This window comes from Ranitomeya imitator, chromosome 3 (assembly GCF_032444005.1).
Source record: "Ranitomeya imitator isolate aRanImi1 chromosome 3, aRanImi1.pri, whole genome shotgun sequence".
Taxonomy (NCBI): Eukaryota; Metazoa; Chordata; class Amphibia; order Anura; family Dendrobatidae; genus Ranitomeya; species Ranitomeya imitator.
The window spans coordinates 85,814,961-85,838,128 of NC_091284.1; the positions used below are offsets into that span (position 1 = coordinate 85,814,961).

Sequence of the window (23,168 nt, forward strand, 5' to 3'; positions counted from 1 at the left end):
TTTTTTATCTAAGTGGTGAAAAAAAATTCCAAACTTTGCTAAAAAAAAAAAAAAAAAAAAAAAAAAAAAAGTGCGACATTTTCCGATACTCGTAGCGTCTCCATTTTTCATGATCTGGGGTCCGTTGAGGGCTTATTTTTTGCGTGCCGAGATGAAGTTTTTAATGATAGCATTTCGGTGCAGATACGTTCTTTTGATCGCCCGTTATTGCATTTTAATGCAGTGTCGCGGTGACCAAAAAAACGTAATTCTGGCGTTTCGAATTTTTTTCCCGCTACGCTGTTTAGCGATCAGGTTAATACTTTTTTTTAATTGATAGATCGGGCGATTCGGAGCGCGGCGATACCAAATATGCGTAGATTTGATATTTTTATTATTGATTTATTTTGATTGGGGCGAAAGGGGGGTGATTTAAACTTTTATGTTTTTTTTATTTTTTTCACATTTTTTTAAACTTTTTTTTTTCACTTTTGCCATGCTTCAATAGCCTCCATGGGAGGCTAGAAGCAGGCACAACTCGATCGGCTCTGCTACATAGCAGCGATCTGCTGATCGCTGCTATGTAGCAGAAATGGAGGTGTGCTGTGAGCGCCGACCACAGGGTGGCGCTCACAGCCACCGGTCATCAGTAACCATAGAGGTCTCTAGGACCTCTATGGTTACAATATACAAGCATCGCCGACCCCCGATCATGTGACGGGGGTCGGCGATGACGTCATTTCCGGCCGCCCGGCCGGAAGCGGTAGTTAAATGCCGCTGTCTGCGTTTGACAGCGGCATTTAACTAGTTAATAGGTGCGGGCAGATCGCGATTCTGCCAGCGCCTATTACGGGCACATGTCAGCTGTTCAAAACAGCTGACATGTCCCGGCTTTGGTGCGGGCTCACCGCGGAGCCCTGCATCAAAGCAGGGGAGCCGGCATCGGACGGTATAGTACGTCCGATGCCGGTAAGGGGTTAAGATATACTCCATAATATTCAGCAATGAAACAAATGTATATAAATAATAAATATTGTATTGAGGTACACAACTATACAGTAAAAATAAAAAAGTAAAAAATTAAAATTAAGAAACAATGAAAGCAAGGGGAGGCCAATGAGAGACCACCAGATGGCAGAATACTACTAAGGAACGATGATGACAGGTATCTAATAATAATAATAATAATAATAATAATCTTTATTTATATAGCGCCAACATATTCCGCAGCGCTTTACAGTTTAACAGTTTCAAACACAAAAGTCATAAGTAACAACGTTAACAATACAATAATTAAAGCAAAATAAGATGACCCTGCTCGTGAGAGCTTACAATCTACAATGAGGTGGGGGAGATACAAAGTACAGGTGTGTATTTACAATGATGTATTTACAATCATGGTCCAGCCATCTTCAGGGGTTGGGGAATAGATGGGGATAGTGAATGGGCTACACACACACACAAACATAACATAACTTTGATTAGTGAACGTGATAGGCCGCTCTGAACAAATGTGTTTTGAGCGAGCGCCTAAAACTATGCAAATTATGGATGGTCCTAATATCTTGGGGTAGAGCATTCCAGAGGATTGGCGCAGCACGGGAGAAGTCTTGGAGTCGGGAGTGGGAGGTACGGATTAGTGCAGAGGTTAGCCGAAAGTCATTTGCAGAGCGCAGTGGTCTGTTAGGCTGATAGACAGAAATGAGGGAGGAGATGTAAGGGGGTGCCGCACTGTGGAGAGCTTTGTGGGTGAGAACAAGTACTTTGAATTGTATCCTGTAATGAATGGGCAGCCAGTGTAACGACTGGCGAAGAGCGGACGCGTCCGAGTAACGATTAGCCAGATGGACGACCCTGGCTGCTGCATTAAGGATGGACTGGAGAGGGGAAAGTCAAGTGAGGGGGAGGCCAATTAATAGAGCGTTACAGTAGTCCAGGCGGGAGTGGATCAGGGCGACCGTGAGGGTTTTAGCTGTCTCCATGGTGAGAAAAGGGCGGATTCTAGAGATGTTCTTTAGGTGTAAGCGGCACGAGCGGGCAAGAGATTGTATATGGGAGGTGAAGGAGAGATCGGAGTCAAACATAACACCCAGACAGCGCGCCTGCTGCCGGGGTGTTATTATGGTGCCACCCACGGAGAGGGAAATGTCAGATTTAGGGAGGTTAGTAGGTGGTGGGAGCAGAAGAAGTTCAGTTTTGGAGAGGTTGAGTTTCAGATAGAGAGCGGACATGATGTTGGAGACTGCGGACAGACAGTCAGTGGCATTCTGTAGTACAGCGGGGGTAAGGTCAGGGGATGACGTATATAGTTGTGTGTCGTCGGCATAAAGATGGTACTGAAAGCCAAATCTGCTGATGGTCTGTCCAATTGGGGCCGTGTAGAGAGAGAACAGAAGGGGGCCAAGGACTGAGCCCTGAGGTACCCCAACAGTGAGAGGAAGAGGAGATGAAGTGGAGCCAGAGAACAGAACACTGAAGGAGCGGTCGGAAAGATAGGAGGAGAACCAGGAGAGAGCAGTGTCCTTAATGCCTAGTGACTGGAGCCTAGAGAGCAGGAGAGGGTGGTCAACAGTGTCAAAAGCTGCAGAAAGGTCGAGAAGAATGAGCAGAGAGTGGTCACCATTACGTTTTGCTGTCAGAAGGTCATTGGTCACTTTGATGAGTGCAGTTTCTGTCGAATGTAGGGGGCGGAAACCGGACTGTGAAGGGTCTAGGAGGGAGTGAGTGGAGAGGTAACGGGTATGGCGGGAGTATATCAGGCGCTCCAAGAGTTTAGAGATGAAGGGGAGATTGGAGACCGGTCTGTAGTTGTTTGTGCAGGATGGGTCGAGGGTGGGTTTCTTTAGTAATGGAGTAATGATAGAGTGTTTGAAGGAGGAGGGGAAAATGCCAGAGGAGAGGGAGAGATTAAAGATTGTAGTTAGGTGACTTGTGACAACTGGGGAGAGAGACTGGAGGAGATGTGAGGGAATGGGGTCGGTAGTGCATGTAGTCGGACGAGAAGAGGAGAGGAGCTTGGAGACTTCTTCTTCTGTGATGGGATCGAATGTGGAGAGTGAGCCAGGGGCAATGAGGGGAGGGATGGGAGTCACTGAACTTAGTTGTTGGGAGCGGATTTCCTGACGGATATTGTCTATTTTCTCTATAAAGTGGGAGGCCAGGTCACCAGCACAAATATCTGTGATAGGGGCTTGTGCTTTTGGCCTGAGGAGGGAGTGAAAGGTGTCAAAAAGTTTCTTGGGGTTGTTGGATAGTGAGGAGATCAGAGTGGTAAAGTAGGTCTGTTTAGCGAAGTGAAGGGCAAAGTTATAGGTCCTTAACATAAATTTGAAGTGTATGAAGTCTTCTGGTGTGCGTGTTTTCCTCCATAAGCGTTCAGCACACCTAGAGGATCGCTGGAGAAATCGGGTTTGCGATGTGAGCCAGGGCTGTTTTATTCTGTGTTTGGAGGTCCTGAGGGTGAGGGGAGCTACTTGGTCAAGGGTGCTTCTAAGAGTGTCATTGAAGTGATGTACCGCCAGATCAGGACAGGAAAAGGAAGAGATTGGGGACAATGATAAGCGTAGGGAGTCTGAAAGTGTAAGAGGGTTAATGGCTTGTAGATTTCTGACTGAATGGTGTGTAGGAGGGTGCTGGGGTGAGCGAGGATATGCGAGTGTGAAGGAGAGAATGTTGTGGTCAGAGAGGGGAAGCGGTGAGTTATCTATGTAGGAGATTGAGCAGAGCCGGGCAAAAACCAGGTCCAGGGTGTTACCGTCCTTGTGTGTCTCAGAGGTTGAGAGCTGTGAGAGGCCGAGAGAAGTGGTTAGTGACAGAAGCTGGGATGCAGATGTGGAAGTGTGTCTGTTAATGGGGATGTTGAAGTCTCCCAGGATAAGGGTTGGTAGTTCTGAGGACATGAAGTGCGGCAGCCAGGCAGAGAAATGGTCCAGGAAGCGGGTGGGTGAGCCTGGGGGCCGGTATATGACCGCTACTCTGAGGGAGAGGGGGCGAAAGAGCCTGATGGTGTGGACCTCAAAAGAAGGGAATGAGAGTGATGGAACTGAGGGGATGACCTGGAAAGTGCATTGTGGGGACAGGAGTATGCCAACTCCACCACCAGGTCTGTTTGTTGGTCTCGGGGAATGGGAGAATTGTAAGCCACCATGGGTAATGGCAGCAGGAGAGACAGTGTCAGAATCCTGAATCCAGGTTTCCGTGAGGGCCAGCAGATTCAGAGAGTTTTTCAGACTATATCAGTATCAGTATATTCAGTATCTATATCCACATACAGTGGGGCAAAAAAGTATTTAGTCAGTCAGCAATAGTGCAAGTTCCACCACTTAAAAAGATGAGAGGCGTCTGTAATTTACATCATAGGTAGACCTCAACTATGGGAGACAAACTGAGAAAAAAAAAATCCAGAAAATCACATTGTCTGTTTTTTTAACAATTTATTTGCATATTATGGTGGAAAATAAGTATTTGGTCAGAAACAAAATTTCATCTCAATACTTTTTAATATATCCTTTGTTGGCAATGACAGAGGTCAAACGTTTTCTGTAAGTCTTCACAAGGTTGCCACACACTGTTGTTGGTATGTTGGCCCATTCCTCCATGCAGATCTCCTCTAGAGCAGTGATGTTTTTGGCTTTTCGCTTGGCAACACGGACTTTCAACTCCCTCCAAAGGTTTTCTATAGGGTTGAGATCTGGAGACTGGCTAGGCCACTCCAGGACCTTGAAATGCTTCTTACGAAGTCACTCCTTTGTTGCCCTGGCGGTGTGCTTTGGATCATTGTCATGTTGAAAGACCCAGCCACGTTTCATCTTCAATGCCCTTGCTGATGGAAGGAGGTTTGCACTCAAAATCTCACGATACATGGCCCCATTCATTCTTTCATGTACCCGGATCAGTCGTCCTGGCCCCTTTGCAGAGAAACAGCCCCAAAGCATGATGTTTCCACCACCATGCTTTACAGTAGGTATGGTGTTTGATGGATGCAACTCAGTATTCTTTTTCCTCCAAACACGACAAGTTGTGTTTCTACCAAACAGTTCCAGTTTGGTTTCATCAGACCATGGGACATTCTCCCAAAACTCCTCTGGATCATCCAAATGCTCTCTAGCAAACTTCAGACGGGCCCGGACATGTACTGGCTTAAGCAGTGGGACACGTCTGGCACTGCAGGATCTGAGTCCATGGTGGCATAGTGTGTTACTTATGGTAGGCCTTGTTACATTGGTCCCAGCTCTCTGCAGTTCATTCACTAGGTCCCCCCGCGTGGTTCTGGGATTTTTCCTCACCGTTCTTGTGATCATTCTGACCCCACGGGGTGGGATTTTGCGTGGAGCCCCAGATCGAGGGAGATTATCAGTGGTCTTGTATGTCTTCCATTTTCTAATTATTGCTCCCACTGTTGATTTCTTCACTCCAAGCTGGTTGGCTATTGCAGATTCAGTCTTCCCAGCCTGGTGCAGGGCTACAATTTTGTTTCTGGTGTCCTTTGACAGCTCTTTGGTCTTCACCATAGTGGAGTTTGGAGTCAGACTGTTTGAGGGTGTGCACAGGTGTCTTTTTATACTGATAACAAGTTTAAACAGGTGCCATTACTACAGGTAATGAGTGGAGGAAAGAGGAGCCTCTTAAAGAAGAAGTTACAGGTCTGTGAGAGCCAGAAATCTTGATTGTTTGTTTCTGACCAAATACTTATTTTCCACCATAATATGCAAATAAATTGTTAAAAAAACAGACAATGTGATTTTCTGGATTTTTTTTTCTCAGTTTGTCTCCCATAGTTGAAGTCTACCTATGATGTTAATTACAGATGCCTCTCATCTTTTTAATTGGTGGAACTTGCACTATTGCTGACTGACTAAATACTTTTTTGCCCCACTGTATGTATATCTACAAAGTTAATTGCAATGCAATTCTGAAAGTTAGACCTATGGAAATTTGGTCACAAATAGTGCAATGTAATTCACAAAATTAAATCAATAGTAAAGAGATACAAATGCATTATAGTAGTAATTATATACCCAAAAATAAAAAAAAAAATGTCTCACCGTATCGGCCTCTATCTCAAACCCTGAAATACGTCTTCAGAGACTATAGATTTTTTCATTACGGAGATAGGAGATGGCAGTCGGTGCTTGCCAAGTTCTGGGTAGAACTGTAACTATCATTTTCAGGAGAACTTGCAGTAAAACTTGTAGTAGAATCCTTGTGTCCTCCCCCTCTTCACCGCTTCATAGAATTGTAAAAGCACCAATTGTCATCCCCTAGTTCAGTAATGTGGAAGTCGGTCTTCATTGAAAACAGAATTTACCCATGAAAGGAAAGTGAAAGATCAATCCAGGAGAAGAAAAAAAAGCAATATTTCTCTGATAAGATATATTACATTATATTTTCATATCTACTATTGATTTATAAAGTGAAAAATAAAATGATGGGTAGTCTGAAATACAATGAACAGGATTCTTTAGAGCAGGGGTCTGAAACATGCAGCTCTTGGGCCTCTGAAGCTGCTTCATGCGGCTCGCAGGCCGGGCCAGCGTTAGGGGCAGGCAGACCAAGCCGCTATGATGCCCGGCGTTCCACCGCCTCCCCCACCCCTCCATCATTCAACTTATCGGCATCGTAGATCTCTACACAGTTGAAAGCAGTGATCATCATTCCTCCTCTGCTTCTAACTCACCGGGTGCACGATGATCTCACTTCATCATGTGTCATGCTATGCCAGAAGTGGGGCCGATGAGACACACTGCAGAAGCCAGAGCAGCGGTGGAACGGGGAGAGATAAGTAATGTGTGTATGTCTGCATTATAGTGTGTGTAATACTGCTGGACTGTGGGGCTGCATGTGTGTGCGTGTCCGTGTGTGTGTGGGGGGCTGCATTATACTGTGTGTGAGACATCCCCTTGAGAAAGCGGTGGTGAAACGTGCGTCGGGGCCGCGTGGGGTACTCCAACTCACCTTGACATGGGTAAGTGTCAGATTGTTGTTATGTGACATGGTCAAGATTTATCTAGGGAGACACATGCTGATACTTAGGCTACATATGCCTGCATGACTTGATCAGGATACTATTGTACATATCTGACTTATTGCTAGCATTTTATCTGCGTGCACATGCACTTTCTCATCCATATTCATCTAATTATACTTAGAAATGAGCACCCTTTTCAACCGACTTACACTGGGTGTCTTCTTACCCTATGTCAACAATTACGGTCTGCCGTTTGGTTGTTCCTCCTTTCTGTCCTCATGACCTAAACAATATCGTGTATTTGATATTTTAATGATGATTTATGAATAAAAATTGTTTGCTTTTATTCCATTTTTTTCTTCTTGTTTGGCTTTTTTTGGAGAACTCCACATATGCATTTATTTTCTATTGTGGAGGAACTACATTATACGTGACTTAGTTCCTGACCCCAATAGACTAATGATGTGTTTTTTGAATATTGGATTCATGTGTGTGTGAGGGGTTGTATTATACTCTCTGAGGGGGCGCTGCATTGTACTCTATGAGTGGAAGTTGCATTGTACTCTGAAGTGGTCATGCATACCAGGATAGGGATGAGGGGGCCATGTATACCAGGATAGGGATGAGGATGCCATGTATACCTGGATTGGGAACATATATGTACACACACACACACACACACACACATCAGGATGGAGGATATTAGTACAGAATTGACCAGTTTTTTTTCTATTTTCCACCTCTCAAACCTAGGGACATGACTACAATATGAGAACCTGGAAGGGAACATGACTACAATATGGGGACCAGGATGGGGACATGACTACAATATGGGGACATGACTACAATATGGGGGACATAACTGCAATATGGGGATATAACAACAATATGGAGACCTGGATATGGGGACATAACTACAATATGAGTGCACATTTGTTATCACCACATCCATAAAGAATGTAGCTCTAAAAATGTAAAAAAAAAAAAATTGGCAAAAATGTTCAAAAGTTGTATAGAAAAAAATAGTATCACCAAAAATGTAACTTTGTCCTTCAAAGAATGCGGCCCCCCCCCAAGTTAAAGTTTTTACTATATGTGGCCCATATACCCAGCTGAGTTTGTGACTCCTAATTATGAATTCCAGCCTCTAAAGCCGAACTATAATGTAGTTATAGAATTACCTGCAGGTCTCCAGGATCCAATCTGCCAACGTGTCCACAAAAATCTTCATGTGCCATTGAGCCTCCACCCAGCAAATACGATACCTAATAAAATACATTCAAACCTCTATGTTACTATACCGTTATCGAGATATTTATCACTTGCATGAAGGAACGCCTGATAAGGGCTCGCTCACACTGGAGAGTAGCCAGTGTATAACTCGGACGAGTGCTATCCGATGTTTCATGAGTTAGCACTCGCTCCAATGTTACGGTGCAGTGCCAAGTAGCATTTATTTTCTCATGCCGAGTCGCCATAAGAAAAAAAAAAAAATATTGGGCAGCGCACACCCATACAAGTCTATGTTTTTCCAACGGACACACGGTCCATGGAAACACACTGACATGTGCACAGACCCATTCACTTGAATGGGTCTACGTGTGTCAGTGTCTCTGGTATGTGTGAAAACTGTCACCCCACGTCCCGGAGACACCGACTTCTGAAAGGGGCATAAGGCAATGTTAGACTGTGTATGGGCACGTCCTATAGGCATGGACAATGGTAACACTCAGATATCAGTGTACAAAGCAGGAAGAAAAACAAGAAGTACACAATTGAGTTCTAAAAGTATTTCAGAATTTGTTGCTTCATGATGGATACAGGCAGTCTGGAAAAGTGATAAAGAGACAAATTCCTTTTCATCTTCCTTCTGCTCAAAGGTAGACATCTTTATGAGTATAAAACGCGGGTGGTCTGCTCTCCAGAACAATAACTGAGCAAGCGTTGTCTAACAAATACATAATCCGATCTATTAACCAATCCGAGAAGATCACAATCATAATTCCTCATTCTGCATGTTTGATTAATAAAGATATGACATGAATATTGTCCTCCAGAGGATATAAGTCCATAAAATTAATGAGAGCATTTGTGTCATTCTACCCAGTAAATACAGGACAGGCCATGTCACCTACAGTATATATGAATATCAAGAATGGCTTGTACTTACAAAGTGCATAGATCCATGCCAGGTTTTCCCATGTGATTTTTTGCACACATACATTTTTACATTTTGAACCCTGACGACAGTTAACATAAAAATGACCCCTGTATTTAGGGCTTTATAAACTAATTTGTGAAATTATCTCACTACCCAGATTCAACACAAAGAAGCTTCTGCATTCCCTGTCTTGGCTTTTGTACAGGCTATGATAATCTCCATCTACTATTGTGCAGGCTCCATGTATTGTTCTGACTGGTAATTTTGATGCACCATTGTAGCAATGCCATCACAGCAGTAAGTAATGTTATATGTGGACTGACGACGGAGAAATTCCTGCTGACACTCCTTACATATGGAAGCTCTGTGCGATGGCTTGGACAGATAGACTTATCTATAGAGGTCTGTCTGCGGAATTCCCAGAGGTTAAGCTTTACCAGCATCTCGAGGTGATCCCCATGTGGTTGGGATTGTGGCTGAAAAACAGGGGTAATTGCTTAAGTATTAAAAACGTAGTGTACGTACTGCTACATTCCGGGACTATATACATTGCTCAAAATATAGTGGGGACACAAATCCCACATCGGATCTTTATGAGCAAAAGACTGAAATTGAAACCCTTTACTAATATGACAAAAAGGAAAAAAAATAAAATATAAACAGTACAGACCAAAAGTTTGGACACACCTTCTCATTTAAAGATTTTTCTGTATTTTCATGACTATGAAAATTGTAAATTCACTCTGAAGGCATCAAAACTATGAATTAACACATGTGGAATTATATACTTAACTAAAAAGTATGAAACAACTGAAATTATGTCTTATATTCTAGGTTCTTCAAAGTAGCCACCTTTTGCTTTGATGACTGCTTTGCACACTCTTGGCATTCTCTTGATGAGCTTCAAGAGGTAGTCACCGGGAATGGTCTTCCAACAATCTTGAAGGAGTTCCCAGAGATGCTTAGCACTTGTTGGCCCTTTTGCCTTCACTCTGCGGTCCAGCTCACCCCAAACCATCTTGATTGGGTTCAGGTCTGGTGACTGTGGAGGCCAGGTCATCTGGCTTAGCACCCCATCACTCTCCTTCTTGGTCAAATATCCCTTACACAGCCTGGAGGTGTGTTTGGGGTCATTGTTCTGTTGAAAAATAAATGATGGTCCAACTAAACGCAAATCGGATGGAATAGCATGCCACTGCAAGATGCTGTGGTAGCCATGCTGGTTCAGAATGCCTTCAATTTTGAATAAATCCCCAACAGTGTCACCAGCAAAGCACCCCCACACCATCACACCTCCTCCTCCATGCTTCATGGTGGGAACCAGGCATGTAGAGTCCATCCATTCACCTTTACTGCGTCGCACAAAGACACGGTGGTTGGAACCAAAGATCTCAAATTTGGACTCATCAGACCAAAGCACAGATTTCCACTGGTCTAATGTCCATTCCTTGTGTTCTTTAGCCCAAACAAGTCTCTTCTGCTTGTTGCCTGTCCTTAGCAGTGGTTTCCTAGCAGCTATTTTACCATGAAGGTCTGCTGCACAAAGTCTCCTCTTAACAGTTGTTGTAGAGATGTGTCTGCTGCTAGAACTCTGTGTGGCATTGACCTGGTCTCTAATCTGAGCTGCTGTTAACCTGCGATTTCAGAGGCTGGTGACTCGGATAAACTTATCGTCAGAAGCAGAGGTGACTCTTGGTCTTCCTTTCCGGGGCGGTCCTCATGTGAGCCAGTTTCTTTGTAGTGCTTGATGGTTTTTGCCACTGCACTTGGGGACACTTTCAAAGTTTTCCCAATTTTTCGGACTGACTGACCTTCATTTCTTAAAGTAATGATGGCCACTAGTTTTTCTTTACTTAGATGCTTTTTTTCTTGCCATGATACAAATTCTAACAGTCTATTCAGTAGAACTATCAGCTGTGTATCCACCAGACTTCTGCACAACACAACTAATGGTCCCAACCCCATTTATAAGGCAAGAAATCCCACTTATTAAACCTGACAGGGCACACCTGTGAAGTGAAAACCATTCCCGGTGACTACCTCTTGAAGCTCATCAAGCAAATGCCAAGAGTGTGCAAAGCAGTCATCAAAGCAAAAGGTGGCTACTTTGAAGAACCTAGAATATAAGACATATTTTCAGTTGTTTCACACTTTCTTGTTAAGTATATAATTCCACATGTGTATAATTCATAGTTTTGATGCCTTCAGTGTGAATGTACAATTTTCATAGCCATGAAAATACAGAAAAATCTTTATATGGGAAGGTGTGTCCAAACTTTTGGTATATATCTATATCATCACCCAGTTGAAAATTGGATTCCAAATCACCAAACTCCAAAAATCAGAGTAAACCATTTGAACCATGACATAGCTGTAATAAAAGACCTGAGCTGCAGAACCAAATATTACACATTGATGCACTGCGGCTAAGCAAAATGTACAAAACCTAAACACGAGGTTCACATTTGATAACAATGTATAAGCCGACTGTCGCAACAATTGTTAACTAACAAGCTGGTGTTCAGTTTTGTACATTTTGCTTAGCCACAACCGGTATATATATATATATATATATATATAAAATATATATATATATATATATATATAATATATATATATATATATATATATATATATATATATATATATATATATATATATATATATATATATATATATATATATATATATATATATATATATATATATATATATATATATATATATATATATAATATAAAAATATATATATATTTTTATGTATGGTCCAGGTCGTATCCTACAGGCTTTTTATTGTGCATGCTCTGTTCCCTCATTTTTTTCATTTTCCTTGGTACAATCTCTACTACTATTTTGCCCAGGTGTTTTTAACTTCGTGGTAGACAGCAAAAAGGGTCACCACTATTGTGTTCTCAGCTTCTTGTCAGTGACTACGTAGAAATTGAGTTTTTTTAATCTTTACTTGGTGTTGGAGTTCTGTGGCAGCCAATGTTTGTGGTGCTGGGGTGGGACGGCCTGGACACGTATGGGCTTTGCTTTACAGCATGGGCACTGTGGGGTACATGGTTTGCTTTACTTGCCGATGCGGTTTCGCGGCGGCAGTGGTCACTCCGCCTGACAGGTTAGCGAGCCACTAAGAGGTTTGTTGCGACCGTGCAGTGGGTTTTATCAACTCTGATCAAAATGTTAACTAAAAACCAGAAACAGATTTGTAAAATTTGCTTAGCCGCAATAGATCAATGTTTGAAATAGCGATCCATGGCTTTTTCTAAAATTATGTTATAAAAAAAAAAAAAGTAACACATAGGTGGATTCTCTATGCGTGAATTTCATCACAGCAAACCAAAATGTGGCTCAGTGGTGTTAATGACCCCCACACACCGGTGTGCACTCCTGACAACATCTGCTCATGCTCCTCATGAGGCGGTGGTTGGCGATCTCCTGCCAGACCTGGGTAAGGAGGTCATGGAGATCCTGGACAGTCTGTGGTGCTAGTTGGCAGCAGAGGATGAATGGATACATAATGTCCTAGAGGTTCTCAATAAGATTCAAGTCTGGAGATAGTGAGGGTCATTCAATGGCGTCAATGCAGTCCTCATCCAAAAGTTACCCGCACACTCTGGCCACATGACACCGGGCATCATCCTGCATCAGGAGGAACCCAGGACCTTCTGCACCAGTGTAAGGTGTGACCATGGCTCTGAGGACTTCATGCCAGGGTACTAATGACCATCTTGTGGAGGCTTGTTTCACCCTCCAAGGAAATGCCTCCCAGACAATCACTGAATCCATCAAACCGGTCATGCAGGATACTGTTGGCAGCATAACGTTCACCATGGCATCTCCAGACTCTTTTACGTGTGCTTAGTGTGAACCTGCTCTCATCTGTGAAGAGATAATAGCAACAATGGTGGACCTGCCAATTTTGGTTTTCTTTGGAGAATGCCAATAATACTACAAAGTGCTATGCTGTGTGCACAGGTCCCACTAAAAGATGTCAGCCCCTCAAGCCACCCACAGAGGGTCTGCGTACCCGTAGCCAATGGAGGGCATAGTTCTAGAGCGTTTGCAGTGCTCCTCCTCGCACCATGGAGCAGATACCGGGCCTGCTGCTGGCTGATGCTCCTCTATGGTCCTCGATTATCACAGTCTACTACACAATTTCATACGTAAAAAAGAAAGGCATGATATGGATATGTTTGCGTCATACAGTAAACTAATATGACCAGAGCCTAAAAAAAGTGTTCGTATTTTGCAATTAGATACAACTGGACACCAAGAGATGTCGAATTTCTTCTATGACATTGTTGATCAGGAAACGATGAGCCCGAGGACACCGAGGGTAAGGGCTGCTAAAGAATGATCGCCATCCTATGGCTAAAGGAGAACCCATTTATATGATGTGAATGCCATCACCGCAAACTGCTACAAGGTAAAATACAGCAATTAGCATGGACGCCCTACACCAACAGCAATGGAGGAAAATGTAGTAGTACAGCGCCCTCTAGTGATCATTTGGAGACTGCACACTTATAAAGACCTGGCTGATGGCTGTGCATTAGGCAGCAATGACTTTCGTAAATCTCACTGAGCTACTAATGATTAGTGGCAAAACTAAAATTATTCCTACTGCATAATACATAGCAATGAAGCATAAAGGATCACTAAGTTTTATCTAAAAAAAAATAAGCAAATTATGACAATAATTGGCAAATGGAAATTTTCCTTTATCAATATTTTAAACACTGAAAATTCAATTAGTGGGGTCTTTGAGAGGTCTAAAACGTCACACTGCAGCCCCTTCAATGCTTACTCTGTATTGTGCCACCTACCTGTATAATGTATACTTAGTAGGGGCAGGACATGCTGAATAATAACGCTACAATACTCCGCCTTGTCAGCGTACAGGTAGGTGGCCCGATGTAAGCGCCACAGCCTCTCCAAACTGCTTTTGGGCAGGAGTACTGTGGGTGGGTCCTCCACTGACCCAATATTGGTGGCCTGTAGTGATCGGCAAACGTGCTGGGATAAGGCTATCGAGCGTCCTCGAGTCCTAACTGAGTGACTTCGGCCTGCCCTAATAATATGTGTGAGCCCCCGCCGCTGCATGTCTCCTGGCTGTTAGACAGCCACAACACGTTTGTTAAGCGATCACTCCATGTGTTGCTGCTGTCTAACAGCCAGGAGACATGCAGCCGTGGGGGCTCAAACATACTATTCGACCCCCCCGAAAATACCCTGACAGCACCTGAGCATGCTCAGATAACACCTTACCGGCCACATTCGCTCATCACTAGTGGCCAATCCTAAGGATATAAACTTACTCAGGCTTACGGTATGTGCACACAACATTTTTTTTTTCAGACAGATCCGCTTCAAAACCCTCCTAAAAAAAACAATAACTAAACACTCAAAAGAATGAACACATGCCTTTCTAGGTAAAAATACCTGCCGTTCCTATGTCATTTCAACGTATTTTAACCGCTTCAGGTCTCCGAAGACGCCAAGCAGCTAAAAGAAGTGACTGATCCATTCTACAGGCACATTGTGCTCTGAAGATGCCCTGTACTTGTAACTAAGGACATGGCAGAAATGGCACTTTGAGGTTGATTAAAATGATACCTTTTTGTTTTTTTAAGAAATCCGTTTTCTCTTTCGTATGTTATCAGCTGAGGAAGTTTTATGCTAATGAGGTGCAGCGGGGCTGGACATTGCATTTGGTCTTCTCCTGCCTGTCTGGGCATTATCGGCTCCCTGCCTGCCTCCAGGCTATCACTGACAAGCGGGGCCAGACTGACCATCTGGTAATTCTGGCAAATGCCAGAAGGGCCTGTCTGGTCGTCTTTCGCCTTGTCTGCTGTGTTGTTAATGCAGCGCCCCAGAGACCTGGTCGTTGCAGTATGGCCCCAAGGCGAGTAGCGGTACGTCCGATGGGACTAAAGAGTTATCCTGACCAGGTATCACCAGAACACATTACACTTCACACTCCGGCCACTAGGGGGAGAAAAAGGCTTTATTTATTGGGCCACTCCTCACACTGGTAAAACTAGGGGCTGGGGAGGAAGTTAGTCAGAAGCTGACTGGGTTGAAACCAGGCAACATCCCGTGGCAGGGGGTGTTGCGGGGGAGAAGACACAGGGGGGTCCCTGTCAGGCGTGGGAACCTGGCAGGTGCCTAGCGAACAGAGCAGATAGTAACGGAACCGCGCCTGCACACCTCGCGGCGGTATCCAGGAGAGAGACAAGAGGGGAAGAATACTGTGGAACAGTGTAAACGAGATCAGCACAAAGGAGAGCTAGTAAGAGTCGTGCCGAGAGAGAGAGAGGCAACATCTTACTGAGGCGCGTAGTCGGTGGCCGGATCACTGTAGGAGTAACTGACTTCAGGCCTTACTTCAAACTCCGCTGGACAGTCAATTATAGGTTGGCTGTCTACCTTCTACACCTACGAAGACATAGGGGGCAACAGTGGGAGAGGGGCGTCTCTAGGGTCCCAGAAGACCTCCAAGCCTTCCCGTCAAACGGGTGGCGTCCTATCCATAACATACCTGGGGGACGTTAGAAACTAGTAACATCTGGAACCAAAGAGAGAGAGCTGTAGAGAACGAACGAGAACAGCAGTTGTGAGGACTATTCCGAATGCTCAGCAGGGTAGCACTACAACACACAGGCGCTAGTGGTAGGCAACGATTTCCATCTGCGAAGGAAACTCTGGATGTGCCCATCGGACCGGCCGGTCTCTGATAGCCCGGTTGAACGTGCTCTAGACTGAGTATATTGAAGCCTTCAGTAAAAAGGTAAAGAGACTGCAACCTTGTGTCCTCGTTATTTCCTGCACCTCACACCATCACCATCCACCTTACTGGGAAGCCCTGGGGACATACTTCACCTGTGGGAAGGTATACCATCCAGCGGCCATTCCATCACCCCAGCGGACCCCACAGCAGCGTCGGTCACCCTGACCGAACACCACAGGTGGCATCACGAACCCCTGACAGACTGTACCATCACCTTTATTGGACGCCCCTTAGCAGGGTCACGACCGGGTCTAGCCACCGTGACAACCGCATAACTGAGCAGAAAGGACCGGTACCGAGTGACTTGTGGCCCTGTGTCTGGGGGCGATCCATTAACAGAATCTGTGTTCTCAAGATACCCATACTGTTAAGAGTTGTGATGGATCACAAAGTCGCTGACTCCGTCACTTACCCCAGCAGGCTACAGGTATCATTAGAAATATTGGTCTTGTAGAAAATCTTCCTTTCCTCCATCCAGGGTAATATTAGTAATATATCCCATCTGATTCATGGGGACGGGAACAGCATGGGCCTGTGTGATTTCAAAGGCCAGGACTGAATTTCAGCCCCAGCCCATACCCGGTGACTGGTCACTGCTCTCTCATGACCTCCCTCATCTGGCCGTGGAAGGGCAGACAAGCCAATAGTTCTCAAATTAGGTACAGATTAAGGAGTTGTATCAGATCTCAAAGTACATGAGAAAGTTCACAATACGAGTCATTAGTCAGATCCCCATGTTCGGTGTGAAAGAAGCACAATATGGTCAATGTCTACGTCTCTGTGCAGACAAGAGGTTGTTTGTTTGTTTGTTTGTTTTTTTAAGATAAAAAATGAGTTTCTCAAGCAGAAATCGCTTCAGGAATCGCTGCTTCTAAGGGGAGATTATGGAGCTTTCCATTTCCTGAAGTGGCTGTGAAAGTGTCAGTGTTTTTCGCAGCCTTTTCATTGGGCAGTGCCTAGTTTGAGGCAGAGTCCATCAAGATTTGTTTTAATGAATTCGCATGCACTTTTTTTTGCCATACCAGGCAATTTTCAATACGTGAAATGGGGAAAACAAATCTAACAAAAACCTTCTCATTTGAACCACAAAGAGGACGAGCATTAAAATGAATAAAATTAGTCTTTTAAGCCTTTTTTTGGACGTTATGTATGGTATTTTTTGGACAAGATCAAAAGAATCCTCAAAAACCTTCATTCATACTCTATTACAATTCCATTAGCCTTATAGTCTCTACCGGGATAACACATTTCTAAATCTGACACACTCTGCTTTTCCCAGAGGAAAAAAAAATAGTTTCAAGTCATCTTTCACCTAGTACTACTGTATTGTTCCCACTAGGTGGCACTGTTGCTCTCTCTTTCCAGAAGTTACGTGCTATGTGCACAGAATGACTTCAGAATCTCAGCTTTTCGCCACGTTCACACAGTCAGTATTTGGTCAGTATTTTACCTCAGTATTTGTAAGCCAAAATCAGGAGTGGGCGATAAATACAGAATTGGTGACGTATTTCTATTATACTTTTCCTCCGATTGTTCCTCTCCTGGTTTTGGCTTACAAAATACTGAGGTAAAACACTGACCAAATACTGCTAGTGTGAACGTGGCCTTATTCATATGCCCAGACCATATATATAGGCCATACCTGTGTTTAAAAGGAACCTGTCAGCATGTTCTATGTAATCTGCAGCACAATATAAGAGACCCTGTCTCCAGGGATGTGTCACTTACTCGGCTGCATGGCGCAGTTTTGATAGAATCCCTGTTTTCTCTGCTGTAGATGGAGCAGTGGTCAGATTGCCGAGCTGTGCATAACCCCGCCCACAGCCGTGATTGTGAGAAAGCAGCCAATCATTGGTGGGGGTGGGGTTATACAGACTAGCCTGATTGGCCTGCACGAGACCTAGTCAGGCAGTAATAATTTCCTGCTGATAAAACACTGATTGTATTGAAACTACAGCACACAGCCTACTAAGTAATACATCCCTGTAGTAAGATTCACTTGCCCTATATTATGCTGCTCTCAGATTAAATAAGAACACCTGCTGACAGATTCCCTTTAATGTTGTACAAAAGGTTAAATGCCCCCTCCTAAATAGGAAAATTTCAGTATGAAATATATAACGGGCAGTATGTGATCTCCCTACAATCAGGGAATGGTGCCGCTTGATACCTCATGGATGGTGCACTACAGATGGTTTATAAAATCTTTGCCCTCTATAGTGAACTTAACACAGTGGTGTCAACCATGGTAACAATAGTTTACAATGAGAACTGTGCAATACCTAATGTGCCTTATGGTCAGACTGCAAATGAGCAAAAAGATATTATTCAATGCTATTACACCCCATATATAGATCTACTATTAACGGGAATCTGTCAGCAGGTTTTACTGTGTAATCTGATGACAGCACGAGGTAGGGGCTGACACACAGATTTCAGGGATGTGTCACTTATCAGGCTGTGCCCTGTTTCCATACAATGAAGGTTTTATCACCTAGAGATTATCACTGCCAAGACTTGTGCTCCTGTGAGCCCTGGTCCGACCACGCCCCCTCATGTGATAAGCAGCTCACTGTCTATGTACAATGCACATACAGAGCCTGGTGTAGGCAGGGCTAGCTGTGGTGTGGGCAGGGTTAGCTGTGGTATGGGCGGGGTTAGCTTTCTGAGCTCTGCTCCATGCTACATTTAAAAACTGATTGTGTCACAACTATTTCACCCAGTAAAGTAAGTGATACATCGCTGGAATCACGATCTCTTTTCCTACATTATGTTGCGCTCAGATTGGGTAGCAAAAATCTGGTGACAGATTCCCTTTAAATAATGATATATAAAGGGGTTCCTGGGCTGTGTGCTTTCTTATAGCATTAACATCACGAGGGCTCAGTGGGGATCTGATAAAACCACCCCTTTAATGATTGTAACAGATTTAGGAAGAGGTTGCTGTTTTTATTTATTACCGTTTCAAATCCCCTGTGAGGGTGGTCTGGGAAGCCCGCGGGTTTGCCCCCTTTAAATTCATCCAGCATCAGAAATGGATCCAAATTTCTTAGCTGAAATAAATTGGAGCCAAAATTAGAGAAATATTAGTATCAAAATGAACCAAACTTAATACAACTACTGAGGAAAGATAACACCAAAGTTAAAATATTTCTGTAAAATTTTAACTATTTGAAACATTTTTGAAATTTGTCAAAGTTGGAGCAAATATTTCACAAATATCGGCCATGTTTTTATCAAGAACAGAATCAAATGGGTTTTAGAATGTATCAGTGTTTTTCCACTGTAAAATGTCCAGTAAGTGACATCACAGCTATCAGTTGGGTATCGAATACTCTTCCGGACATCAGCAAAAAAGTATGCAAACTCGGCTTCAGGAAAATGGCCGCCGCGATCTCCATCGGCGCACGCGCGGCATCCCGCGGCCATTTTCCTGAAGCAGAGCACTCCATCTGCGCACGCGCGGCCCCAGGAAGATGGCCGCCCCCACCGAAGACAGTAATAGCGCAGATCGTGGCGCTGTTTCTTCACGTGCGCGCAAGTGGATTCGGCACTGGGACATGCGCACACCACTACGCCACCAACGTAAAGCTGGGGAAGAAACAGCGCTGTGACCACGCCCACCCGGCCTGACCAGCCTGATTGACAGGCGAAAACGGCGACTTTGGTAATGTGTTTCGCAGCATAGGTGGGGAATCGGGGTACACTACATACACTATAGTAACGCACAGCGCAGGCCCTATTTAACAGTATTTATATCTCAATCTGAAAAAACGAGGTGACAGGTTCCCTTTAAGATCACCTGAAGAAAAATGTCCGTTGTTGACTCTAGATCCTCCGTCCATAGAACTTTATAGGCACCAACTGTCATCTCTCTCAGTAATGGGAGAATCTGATTGTAACTGTATATAGATTTTACAGATGTTACCCATGGAATGAAAGGAGAAGAAAGCAGACAATTTCTCTGATGAGATATATTACAGACTTGTTTATTTTCACACGTACTATTGATTTCTGAAATAAAAATTAAAACAACGGATACGCTTTAATGCACTCCGCTCAGTTATTGCTGGCCCCTTGTAAGCAGCCGGCGGGTACGTTTCTGGATAGGAGGTATGTGTCCCTGAGCTTGCGGAGGATATTTAGGTGGATCGAGGCTTTAGACCGCTGCCTCCAGGTGCGGCTCTAGAGGGGTTAAAAGGGGGACGAGCGTGTGTAATACAGAGGAGAAGGGGAGCGCCGCTGGAAAGAACAAACCGCTGCTAAACAGTGATGTGCTTATTGGGACTGCTAATCACCTGACGAATGAGCATAATACTCGTTCATCAGGTGAAATGATCTTTTGGTCTGGAGAAAAAAAAAAGATCATTGTTCTTGGCAGCACATCACTGTGTAAACAGCGCTCGTGCTGCCGAGAATAAGCCTATGTGCAGCGAATGATATTATACAGACTGTTCGCTGATTATAGAAAGCCCGATGCCGGTCTGTGGTCGCTACACTGCACATTATGCAGGGTCATCGGCCGTACGGTATAGTCGGATCCTATAGGGTATATACCACCCTACAGTAGATCTGTGCTCCATTGTATCTTCTTGTATTGTGAAAACACGAGCCGCCATCTAATGATTCATGGGTCTGGAACGTTCCCCGTGTTTTGTTCACAATCAGATTCACCAAGGACGACGGTTCTGGGTAATTGCGTTTTGCATTATTGACCCTGCTGCCAAGTTTCGCCTACAGTAGTTTGTTGATTTGAGGGATCACGCTGGGCGCAGCAGCTGGCAGATACACCGCAAAGATTACATGAATCACTACAGAGGAGCAGAAAAGGCAGAATATCAGGAGCCGAGCTTAGGAAAAAACGTACGGAGCCGAGCTTAGGAAAAACGTAAGGAGCCGAGCTTAGGAAAAAACGTAAGGAGACGAGCTTAGGAAAAAACGTACGGAGCCGAGCTTAGGAAAAACGTAAGGAGCCGAGCTTAGGAAAAAACGTAAGGAGACGAGCTTAGGAAAAAACGTAAGGAGCCGAGCTTAGGAAAAAACGTACAGAGCTGAGCTTAGGAAAAAACGTAAGGAGCCGAGCTTAGGAAAAAACGTAAGGAGCCGAGCTTAGGAAAAAACGTAAGGAGCCGAGCTTAGGAAAAAACGTACGGAGACGAGCTTAGGAAAAAACGTACGGAGACGAGCTTAGGAAAAAACGTAAGGAGACGAGCTTAGGAAAAAATGTACGGAGCCGAGCTTAGGAAAAAACGTACGGAGCCGAGCTTAGGAAAAAACGTACGGAGCCGAGCTTAGGAAAAAACGTACGGAGCCGAGCTTAGGAAAAAACGTACGGAGCCGAGCTTAGGAAAAAACGTACGGAGCCGAGCTTAGGAAAAAACGTACGGAGCCGAGCTTAGGAAAAAACGTAAGGAGACGAGCTTAGGAAAAAATGTACGGAGCCGAGCTTAGGAAAAAACGTACGGAGCCGAGCTTAGGAAAAAACGTACGGAGCCGAGCTTAGGAAAAAACGTACGGAGCCGAGCTTAGGAAAAAACGTACGGAGCCGAGCTTAGGAAAAAACGTACGGAGCCGAGCTTAGGAAAAAACGTACGGAGCCGAGCTTAGGAAAAAACGTACGGAGCCGAGCTTAGGAAAAAACGTACGGAGCCGAGCTTAGGAAAAAACGTACGGAGACGAGCTTAGGAAAAAACGTACGGAGACGAGCTTAGGAAAAAACGTACGGAGACGAGCTTAGGAAAAAACGTACGGAGCCGAGCTTAGGAAAAAACGTACGGAGCCGAGCTTAGGAAAAAACGTACGGAGCCGAGCTTAGGAAAAAACGTACGGAGCCGAGCTTAGGAAAAAACGTACGGAGCCGAGCTTAGGAAAAAACGTACGGAGACGAGCTTAGGAAAAAACGTAAGGAGCCGAGCTTAGGAAAAAACGTACGGAGCCGAGCTTAGGAAAAAACGTACGGAGCCGAGCTTAGGAAAAACGTAAGGAGCCGAGCTTAGGAAAAAACGTACGGAGCCGAGCTTAGGAAAAACGTAAGGAGCCGAGCTTAGGAAAAAACGTACGGAGCCGAGCTTAGGAAAAAACGTACGGAGCCGAGCTTAGGAAAAAACGTAAGGAGCCGAGCTTAGGAAAAAACGTAAGGAGACGAGCTTAGGAAAAAACGTACGGAGCCGAGCTTAGGAAAAACGTAAGGAGCCGAGCTTAGGAAAAAACGTACGGAGACGAGCTTAGGAAAAAACGTACAGAGACGAGCTTAGGAAAAAACGTACGGAGACGAGCTTAGGAAAAAAAATACGGAGCCGAGCTTAGGAAAAAACGTACAGAGCCGAGCTTAGGAAAAAACGTACAGGGCCGAGCTTAGGAAAAAACGTACGGAGCCGAGCTTAGGAAAAATTGCTTTATCGTCTGATGCATCAATGAATGGCTTTGGGAAGTTATCAGAAAGATATAAAACTCCTACCTCCGATCTGCCAATGCTCCTGCGGACACGGGCACCGACTCCCTCCGACTGCTCAACACTCAGGACGACTTTTGTCACTTTTCTTCCTGCCATTCTTGCACCCTGAGACTGCATGCACGAGTCCGAGTCTGGTCCTGGAGGCTGCGATCTGTAACAGGCACCAAAAGGGTCATCTGCTGGAGGGGTCAGTGTTTGCTCCACAAAGGCCGTGCGCGCCAACACAACAGAGCAAAAGGCAGGAAATTCCAAGTTCTCGGCTTTGTTTTCTTAACTAAACAAGTTGGAAATGTTACCAGAGGGAGGGAGCAATGGATTAATTCTAGTTCTACATTTAAAGAGAAACCTAATGGACAAGATAAAAAGATGTGAGCAAAGCCAAGTACACTGGAATATGACAGTGTGTAACTTAGGCTATAGCAACAGGAGGGAAGTTGGAAGATTTGTGACAAATAATGGAAATTAAAAAAAAATAAAAATGGGTTTTTAGATTTAAAGTGACTCTCTTGAGCCGCCACTAGGGAGTGCTAGAGAGCTTACTGCATACGGAGCTCCACTGTGCTCAATAACAGCACAGTAATTAGGCGCCCTCTAGTGGTGAATGCAGGAATCCGGCATGTTATCCTTGTAATATGTCTGTGCAGAGGATTAGGATCTCTCTATCAGAAGAACAAATCAGATATTATCATGGATATAATATATATTAATCTCTGGAGACATCAGTGCACATTTACTTTTATAGAGCAAGCTCTGGGAGCTCCATCTGCTCCGTGCAGCAGGGTGCCGGCTGAATAACTGCTGCTGTCTATGA

The 23,168-nt window shown here is 44.4% G+C and overlaps 1 protein-coding gene across 3 annotated transcripts in view; it reads right to left on the reverse strand.

Annotated features, from left to right (window-relative positions):
• The window catches only part of PIR (pirin), a 78,576-nt gene that overhangs the window by 52,651 nt on the left and 2,757 nt on the right, over positions 1-23,168 (reverse strand). For all 3 annotated transcript variants that reach the window (XM_069761049.1, XM_069761052.1, XM_069761050.1), the window contains exons 2-4: positions 22,361-22,508; positions 18,864-18,956; positions 8,128-8,211 (exon numbers count right to left, since the gene is read on the reverse strand). In XM_069761049.1, the coding sequence (XP_069617150.1) occupies positions 8,128-8,211; positions 18,864-18,956; positions 22,361-22,474 (291 nt within the window). In that variant the 5' untranslated portion in view covers positions 22,475-22,508. The remainder of the gene's footprint in view (positions 1-8,127; positions 8,212-18,863; positions 18,957-22,360; positions 22,509-23,168) is intronic.